Source organism: Rhinolophus hipposideros, assembly GCF_964194185.1.
Source record: "Rhinolophus hipposideros genome assembly, chromosome: 20".
In the NCBI taxonomy this organism is placed as follows: Eukaryota; Metazoa; Chordata; class Mammalia; order Chiroptera; family Rhinolophidae; genus Rhinolophus; species Rhinolophus hipposideros.
This window is the reverse complement of record NC_138066.1, coordinates 51,622,794-51,631,637: the sequence shown is the minus strand read 5'-3', so window position 1 is coordinate 51,631,637 and position 8,844 is coordinate 51,622,794. Positions and strand designations below refer to the sequence as shown.

At 61.9% G+C, this 8,844-nt stretch overlaps 1 protein-coding gene across 2 annotated transcripts; it reads left to right on the top strand.

The window, feature by feature from the left end:
- The first annotated feature begins 2,023 nt into the window (after positions 1 to 2,023).
- CBX8 (chromobox 8) lies at positions 2,024 to 5,244 on the top strand. 2 transcript variants are annotated; one of them, XM_081028488.1, is made up of 5 exons: positions 2,024 to 2,197; positions 2,592 to 2,635; positions 2,819 to 2,884; positions 3,009 to 3,075; positions 3,528 to 5,244. In XM_081028488.1, the coding sequence occupies exons 1-5, from the start codon at positions 2,129 to 2,131 to the stop codon at positions 4,371 to 4,373; spliced, it is 1,092 nt and encodes a 363-aa protein (XP_080884614.1). In that variant the 5' UTR covers positions 2,024 to 2,128; the 3' UTR covers positions 4,374 to 5,244. The 2 variants fall into 2 exon arrangements, with proteins under 2 accessions (XP_080884614.1, XP_080884613.1); XM_081028487.1 differs by lacking the exon at positions 2,024 to 2,197 and having other exon boundaries at positions 2,417 to 2,635; positions 3,528 to 4,498.
- Positions 5,245 to 8,844: the final 3,600 nt, after the last annotated feature.

The following is an 8,844-nucleotide window of genomic DNA, read 5'->3' as shown; positions in this document are numbered from 1 at the left end:
GGCCCAGGGCGGAGGGTGGGCTTTCTCTGGGCGGGGAAACCAGACACTTATAGGCGGCTGAGACCGACTTTATTTTTACTGCCCAAACTGTTGGAAAGTATTTAAGCTTAAACAGAAACAGCTGTATCGCTGGCACCGGCCAACGAAACTATTTGTTACCGGGAATGACTTTTTATGATTAAGGACGCGGCCGTCGGCGGCCTCTCGCGGGCGGCCGGCGCGAGTCGCCGGGGCGATCTGGGCGTCGCCAGCTCGCTGTTCGTGAAGGCAGAACGGGCAGAGACGAGACTGCTCCCCCAGCTCCCACCTTGTCAAGTTTGGGAGCGAGGCCAAAAGCTGGACCCGCGTTTCCAGGAGCGGGGGCGGGGAGTGGGCGAGAAGGCGGCCCGCGCCCGCCCCGCAGGTCCAGCGCCGCGCACCCAACTTTGGACGGGAGTCCCGTTTTCCGCGCTGGGCTTCCTGCTCCTTCGCGTTGGCCTCCTTGGCTCGCGTTCGCGCGCGCTCTCCTTTTCTCCCACCCCATTTTCCGCCCAGGGAAACCGCTACCAGTCGAGTTTCTCGCCGCTGTTTTAGCTAAATCTTGGGAGTGGGTGCTGTGACTTGCAGCTTAGGCGGTAAGAGACAAGGGTCGGGACGTGTGGGCCCGGACCTTCGCTGCCCTCCCCGCCGCCGCCCCGGCCACAGGTCCTCGCGCGCCGAGCAAGCGTGCGTGCGGACGCGAGGCTTCCGCAGCCCGGCCCTGGCCCCCTCTCCTGGACCCCGCCATCTTCGCCCGCGAGCCCCTCTCCTTCAACTCGCACTGGACCCCGCGACGCCCCCGCCACTTCCCGCTCCGCGTTTCCTCCTCAACTGTCCGCCGCGCACGTCGGGAAGAGCCGTGGACAGGAAGTGCGTGGCTCAGGCCCCGCAGGTCACCTGGGTCCGGGGGGAGCGGAACGCACCCCTAGCCGCGCGCCCCAGCCCAGCCCAGCCCCGCTCCAGGCTCTGCCTCGGTTGTGGTCGACGCCCTCCCCTAACACACCCAGGCACCGGGCAGGGGGCGGCTGGGCCGGGCCTGGCGGGGACGAGCAGCGCAGGCTGGACGCAGGGCAGGTGGCTACGGGCATCGGGACTGGTCGGGAAAGCGGCAGCAAGGCGCGCGACGTCCCCTTCGGGGTCCCCGGGCGCGGGGAAGCTCGGGCAGGAACAGCGGGTCCCCACTTGGTCTGCATTCGGCTGCCGACTTGGGAGCGAGCGTTCGTGCCCAGAGCGGCTCGCAGGGCCCGGAGGGTGGCCGAGGGCAGGGCTGGGCGACGGGAGGACACACAGGCACATTGATTTGTTAGCAGGATGGGGCCAGCGGCGGCGGGGGAGGCCGTTGCTATGGAGACCGAGGGTCGGTGTGCGGCTCCGGGGGCGGGGGCCGGGAAGGGGAGCGGGCGTGGGGCGCGTCGCCGGCTCCCCGGGTTCGGGCGCGGCCCGCGGCGCCCCAGCACCTGTGCATTGTGCATTGTGCCGCGCGGGAGGAGGGGGGAAGGGAGGGCTCCAGTCTGGGCAGTGGGGGTGGGGCGGGTCGGGGGTCTGCCGAGGGGGCGGGGCCTGGCTGACACCGCCGCGGGGGTCCCAGCGAAAGCTGTGGGGGACGTTGAGTACTGGAGGGACAACTTGGCGGCGGGGGAGGGGGCCAAGGCGAGGACACAGAGCGGACGGCCCCCCTTGCCAGCCCCGCAGACTGACAGCAGCCGGACCGCCCTCCCCACGACGTCACTTCCGTCTGCTGCCCCCACCCCCTCGCGCTGTGTCTCTGGAGTCGCCTGGGACTCCGCCCCCTGGCGATTGGAACGCGGGTCACGTAGCAACGCGGGGGAGAAAGGGAGAGGGGCGTGGCCCGGAGCTTGCCCAATCAGCGCGCGGGGAAGCGGGCCCTGTCCGCTCGGCTTTAGCAACGTCGTTAGCAACACGTGGGGCGGGAGGAAGCGCTGGGCGGGAGCGGAGGAGGGAGCCGAGAGCTGGAGGGGGGCGGGGAGCGAGCGAGCGCGCGGGAGGGGGAGGAGAACTGACGTCAGCGGGAGAGTATTATGGTCTGTCGTGCGCTGGCTGCTGCTTTTCTGCTCCTGGAAGCGGCCAAGGGGGGAAGCGGCGAGTCAACATGGAGCTTTCAGCGGTGGGGGAGCGGGTGTTCGCGGCCGAAGCCCTCCTGAAACGGCGCATACGGAAAGTAGGTGCCCCCGGGCCTTGGGCCGAGGCCTGCCGAGCCCTCCCCTCCCGACTCGGGTTCCCTCCCCCTACTGCAGCCCAGCTTCCCTTCCCCCAGGTCCCAGCAGCGGCCGCGGCCGTGGCGGCGGCGGCGGCGGCGGCTCTGAGCTCAAACGCTTTCCTTAGACTTGCAGCGATGCACAGATTGCATGGGTGGGGGGCGGGGTGGGGGGATGAATGCCGGTGCATGCACTTTGTGCAGCATTTCGTGCAGGGTGTGATGCAGTGGGCGCGTGCCTTTTGCAATGGGATTTCGCGCATTCATTTGGTGCATGCATTTTTTTGCATGCATTTCTTGTGTCCTCGTCATGTATTTCTCCCCGTGCACACACACATTTCCCCCTTTGCATCCGCAGGGACGCATGGAATACCTCGTGAAATGGAAGGGCTGGTCGCAGAAGTAAGTAGGTTACGTGCAATTCTCAACCCAGACTGTTATTCGGGAGGGTTCTTTCTTCCTCTTTCCCCCCCTTACATTGAAATACAGTACAATGCAACAAGAAAAGTTACACACACACACACACACCCGCTGCTCTTTTCCTATTCCTGGGACTGACTCCCACTTCTTCCTGATTCCTTCTAGGTACAGCACCTGGGAACCTGAGGAAAACATCCTGGATGCTCGCCTGCTGGCAGCCTTTGAGGAAAGGTACAGGCCCATCCAAGCCTCAGCTTCTCACTTAGGAACACGGAGGATGGCTTCTCTCCAGCCTGGACTGGAGTCTCATCAGGTTCTTTACTCACACCCCCTTTTCCCTCCCTCCTTTCTCTAGGGAACGAGAGATGGAGCTCTATGGCCCCAAAAAGCGAGGTCCCAAGCCCAAAACCTTCCTCCTCAAGGTAGGATGGCATTGTCCGATGGGGGCAGCAATATTGTTGTATCAGTTTGGGGGAAAGAGGGCCCTGAGAGCTTGTGAACCAATAGGGTGTCCACACACTTTGCCTATTTATAATCTAGGAGGGAGCCCCCAGACAGGCTATCACCAGGTCAGTGGCAGTGGCCAGCGGATGTGTCCGGGGAGGCTTAGCCCCTCTAGAATTCCTCTCTCCCCGCAGCCATCCCAAATAAACATATAATCAAATACAAGAAGCTTGCTGGCCGCAAACGGCTGCTTCCAGACAAATCCTCTCTCTAACTCTTCACCCAGACTGCTACCCCTAAGCCCCACCCCCAGCCATATAGAAATTCTGAGGCATCAGAAGGTGAAGCTGGGAGACCAGGGCTGTTAGAGGGGTCCTGGGGGGGCTGGGCAGGGTCCTGCTCCACTCTGATGCCCCCTTCTTCCCTGCAGGCCCAGGCCAAAGCAAAGGCCAAAACTTACGAGTTCCGAAGTGACTCTGCCCGTGGCATCCGGATCCCTTACCCTGGCCGCTCACCTCAGGACCTGGCATCTACTTCCCGGGCCCGGGAGGGCCTTCGGAACATGGGTCTGTCCCCACCGGGGAGCAGCAGCAGCACCAGCAGCACCTGCCGAGTGGAGCCTCCTCGGGACCGGGAGCGAGAACGGGGCGCCAGCCGTGTGGATGACAAGCCCAGCTCGCCAAGCGACAGCTCCAAGAAACGAGGCCCCAAGCCCCGGAAGGAGCTCCTGGACCCCTCGCAGAGGCCCTTGGGAGAACCCAGTGATGGCCTGGGAGATTACCTCAAGAACAGGAAGCTAGAGGACACCTCTTCTGGAGCAGGAAAGTTCCCAGCAGGCCACAGCGTGATCCAGCTGGCCCGAAGGCAGGACTCAGACCTGGCCCAGTGTGGCGTGGCCAGCCCCAGCCCAGCTGAGGCCACAAGCAAGCTGGCTGTGGACACCTTTCCCGCCAGGGTCATAAAGCACAGGGCCGCTTTCCTGGAGGCCAAAGGCCAGAGTGCTCTGGACCCTGGTGGCCCCCGGGTCCGGCATGGCTCAGGCACTCCTGGCTCTGTGGGAGGCTTGTATCGGGACATGGGGGCTCAGGGGGGAAGGCCCTCCCTCATCGCCCGGATTCCAGTGGCCAGAATCCTGGGAGATCCAGAAGAAGAGTCCTGGAGTCCTTCTCTGACCAACCTGGAGAAGGTGGTGGTCACCGATGTGACCTCAAACTTTTTGACCGTCACCATTAAGGAAAGTAACACGGACCAAGGCTTTTTTAAAGAGAAAAGATGAATTGTTGGGTGGGTGAGGACAAGAGAGCAGGAGAGAGAGTGAGAGTGAAAACTTGGCATAATGCTTTTTATTTTGGGGTGGGAGGCGGCCTTCTGGCTGGTCCCCTCCCTGACCACACAGCCGGCCCCTTCATTCCCCCTTCCTCCCCATCAGTTTTGGTTGGAAGATTATCTCTAGAGTTATATTTTCTATTAGATGTAAATATCTTATTTAAGAAAAAATATCTAAATATATATATTTCAACTCTTGAAGTTGTTTTATTTAACAAGGAGAGAGACAGACTCAGTGTGGTTTAGTTGGGGCAGACAGGCTGAACTGGGGCAGGAGGGGCCCCTCAGCCACCCAGGGCACTAGGGAGGTTGGGGACCTGGGTACTGGGCCTCTGATAGTGTCTGGAGGGACTCAGCTGGCCCATCTCTCCCCTCCTCCCTTTTCCCACAGCCCCACGGCAGACCCCTGGAACCAAGGCAGGACCCGGATTTTTTCTCTCTTCCCATTGGCCGGCTAGGCCAGCAAAAGGTTGGCTCCCCAATCAGAAAAAAAGGGGGTGGGGTCAGTCTGGTTGTCTTTATCCTTTTTTTTTTTTTTTTTAAGATTAAGAAGTCTGTTAGGGGAAAAAAAAGTATTAACTTGAATCATTTTTTGTGTGTGTAAGGTAAAAAGTGAAGGTGAAGGTAAAAAGTCGCGGGTGGGTGGGGAGCAGCAGATTTCCCCCCAGGACCACACCAGGAAATGCACTTTACCGGAGATGCGTGTGTTATACACGCAGATCAGATCGTGTGTGTCATGTGGATAGAATCTCCCGGTTCCCTCGATTCCTTTCCTTACTCAACCGAAAGAAAAGAAATACAGCGAATCTGTTTACATTCCCGAAATGCCAGGATAAATTGGGAGGATTGCGTGTCGGTGCCCAGAGTTTGGAGACAGTTGTTTTACAAGAAAAGTGTTTGGGGGTGGACCTTTCCTTTCGCGTCCTCTAGCTTCGCCAGGAGAAAAGACGGTGGCCCCCACCTCCCAGGAAGAGTGGGACTCGCCTCCCTCCGTCGCGGAGGGCGGGCCGCCAGCTCTCGGATGGACGCACGGCCAGACAGGCCCACCCGGAGGACCCACGGAGGGAGGCGCGGCGGCGGGCGTGGCTGGGAGTGGGGACTTCGCACCCAGGCCCCGGCCGCGGCCTGGCTGCCAGTGAGGTGGAGGGTCTGGGCCCTGGGCCGGGAGTCGGGCAGGACTCGCCTCTCGACGGCACGAGGGCAAGGAGGGGCGAGGCGAGGTTTTCATCCAAGAATGCGTATCGGAACTTTTGCTTTCTTCTCCCCCCTTCTTAAAAGCAAAAGCTATAATTTATAGGCCTTTTCGATTCGCGGAGTGTTCTCTATTTGAACTCGACATTCAGACTCCGCCAAACGGGGAGGGAGGGGCGGGAGTGGAGAAGAGACGGCCGCGGCTGGGGAGGCCGCGCGCGGCGGCGGGTCCCGGGACGCCCCCACCCCGGCCGGCTCGCGACCACGCTGCGCTCCAAGGACGCAGAGCGCGCTCCCCTCTTTTGACTCAAAAGCACAAATCTGCCCCCCACCCTTCGAGGACTGAGCCCGTGGCCTCCCCGCCCTCCCGCGTCCTTAAAGGGCCAGCGGAGATCCAACTTACTGCTCGTCGAGGGAGGGGCGCGGGGGCCCTGCGAGCTGGAGGAAGCACAGACTCCGGGCGAACGAGGCTGGGAGCCGGGGCCAAGGGGGTAGCTTCTCAATGTGGGGAGCACAGGAGGGAACCCCGGCCTCGTCCTCCTCACGCCCTGTATTCCCACCTCCCGCTTGTCAGCCTCTCTCCTCCAGACTTTCTTGCCTTTAAAGGGGGTGAAAAAAGAGGGAAACGGTGTACTACGTGATTTTGTTTGTTTTTGAATATTAAATTGCGCCTATAAAGAGAAGCCCCAGGACCGGGGATTTTTATCTGCTCACATTTGTAAAATTGGTATTTTAGAGTTTGTACAAAGAAGCGCCGTTGACTCAGTGTATCTATTTAAACGTCGACGCTATTTTCAGATGAAACTTCTTTGAAGGGACCTGTCTGTTACCGAGTGGATGGTAACCGGGGGACACATGTCTTTACCTGGCTGCCGCCTCGCCTGCCCTCCTTCCCTTCCTCCCTCCAGGCTGACTTCGCCCCTTCCCTCCGACCTTCCTCCGGCCAGCCTGGTGCTGCCCTCACAGCCCCTCTGTCCTGCCGTCGGTCCGTGGCCGTGCCTGTGTCTCCTTCACTCGCTCTTGCGACGCTGACCTGGGTGGGGGTGAGCAGGGGCGGGGGCGTCTGGCTGGGAGTCTGCAACCGCGCGGATGTGTGCGTGTTGGGTTTATTTAAATCTAAGATTTGTACAAATCTTGAATCGATCTCCGCCTCAGCTCAAGAGTGAAGCTTCGGTACCTATCTTTTGCGGTCGTGAATGTCTGTATCCAATACCGCTTTTTACGTGTTTAAATATATACTTTGTAAATAGAGACGTGTCTCCGTTTCATTCCTTTTTTTTTTTGTCTCTCCTGGAGCGAGGGATGAAGCGCCCATGGAGGACAGGACCCTTCCTTCCTCTCTCCTTACCCACGCATCCCCCCTCTCTCGTCCCCACCAGCCCTGGAGGATCCCACCCCCCAAAGGCCCTTCCCCAACTGGGGATAACTCCAACTAAGGGGAGAGAGGTGAGCTTGGGAGGGTGCGGGGTATGTCCCTCCTTACCTCCTGGGGGGAGATCGTAGCTTTCCAAACCTACCGACTATACTTTCCTGGGACCGGGCAGAACTCGGGGACCCGGGGAGGACGGGCACGACCTCTGTGTTTCCCTTTCTTCTGGCGTGTCTCCCACAGCGTGCCTCACCCCCAGGCCCGACGTCGCTGGTCCCCTAGGTCTTGGAGCCTCGCAGCCGTGTCCCCTGGGTGATCGGGCCTGCTCCCAGTACCGTCGCGGGACCCGCACCCCAGACCCACCCAGCCTTGCCCGCGCTCCCCGAAATGCAGCGCCTCGCGCCTATTGATTGAGGAATTGAATTCGCGGGTATTGCTAGGCAACTGACTTCTTGGAGCCGGCGCAGAGCGAGCTGATGTGATTAGTGAACCAGGAGCTGCGGCGGCGCAGCCCCGCGGCCCCCGCCAGCCCCCACAGCCTCTCTGTCCCAGGTCTTGGGGGCGGGCAGAACCTCCGACGCTGGGCGAGGCAGGGTCTGGGGAACAACAGAGAGCAGGGTGGAGGTGGGGGGTTCTGGGCCCTTCCTGGCCCAAGGCTTTGTAGCAGTGGGGGTGGGGTCGTGAAGCCGGCACAGGACCCCCAAAGAGGCCATCGCGCTGAACCTAATTCCACCCCCATGCCCCCGTAGACGTCGCCCCGCGGAGAAGCCGGGATGGAGGCGCACTGGCAGAGCCCGAAGGGAGGGGGCCGGGGCACGCGTTCTCCCGCACATCTCCTGCCCTTGGCCAACAAATGACGACCCCGCCCTTGGCGGAGCTCTTCCCAGTTCTGTGACCTGCGTGGGAGGACCCACGAGGGAGGGAGCAGCCCAGCTTCAGGTCAAGAAGTTGAGTGCCCTACGGACTCGAGGGGCCTGCGCCCGCTGCAGACGTCAGTGGGAGGGCGTGGAGGGGGGAGGCCAGGCGAGGGTCGCAGACGGCGGTCGAGCCTCCAAGCTAGGCCCTGCCGTTCGGCCGGGACCCTCTCCTGTGTCGGCCTCCCCAGTGGGCTTGTGGGTAGGGATATGGCCCGGCGCCGACTCTGCCCCCTTTCCCGGGTTGGCTGGCCACCACCAACCTTGGCTTTGACCAGGAGATGCTTCTGCGGTTCCCCTTCCCTGGGCAGATTCTCCGGGAAAGCGACCAGGTGTGGAGGCCCGGGCCGCGGTGCCGCCTCCCGCCCGGGCGGGTCCCCTGCGTCCCGAGGGCAGGGCCGGCTTGTGCGGCCGCCGCCAGAGTGGAGCCCGGCCCAGCACACACACTGGTTGAACTGGAATGTTTGAGACTCTTCTGAGAGCGTCGGGTCGCGTCCCTTTCACTGTTCCTTTGATGCCTACAGCGCACGGGTCCTAGTCCAGGCTCTGTGCTGTGCGCCAGAGACCCGACGGCTAACAGTCCTGCCTCAGTACTTTTGGGGCTCGCACTCTTTCTTCTGACCGAAAAGCCCTCCAGATCCAGAGCAGGACTCGGACCCAGCTGGAATCCGAGATCTGGGCGCTCCGTGCTTGCCGGGGCTCCACGGCAGGCGTCCGGCCGCGGGGCTTGGACATAGGGAAAGAGGCTGTGGGCTGGGCCCAGCTCATTCCTCCTGAGACTTCGGAAACGGCGGCTGCTGGGGGCCGCGTGGAGCCGTCGGGGTGCGGCGGGTCGTGCAATTCGGTTCCTGCGGGCAGCTCAGAGCCCCAGGTGGGGAACTTCCCCGGCGCGTCCACAGCGCCCGCGGCCGGCACTTGGCGGGACGCGCGCGCCCTCTAGAGGCAAT

What these genes read in the sequence shown, in the direction of transcription:
- CBX8 (XM_081028487.1), top strand. Translation starts at nt 2,481, where the DNA reads ATGGGATTTCGCGCATTCATTTGGTGCATGCATTTTTTTGCATGCATT. An exon ending in TGGAAGGGCTGGTCGCAGAA is followed by an intron (nt 2,636 to 2,818) that starts GTAAGTAGGTTA and finishes GATTCCTTCTAG; the next exon opens with GTACAGCACCTGGGAACCTG. An exon ending in CTGGCAGCCTTTGAGGAAAG is followed by an intron (nt 2,885 to 3,008) that starts GTACAGGCCCAT and finishes TCCTTTCTCTAG; the next exon opens with GGAACGAGAGATGGAGCTCT.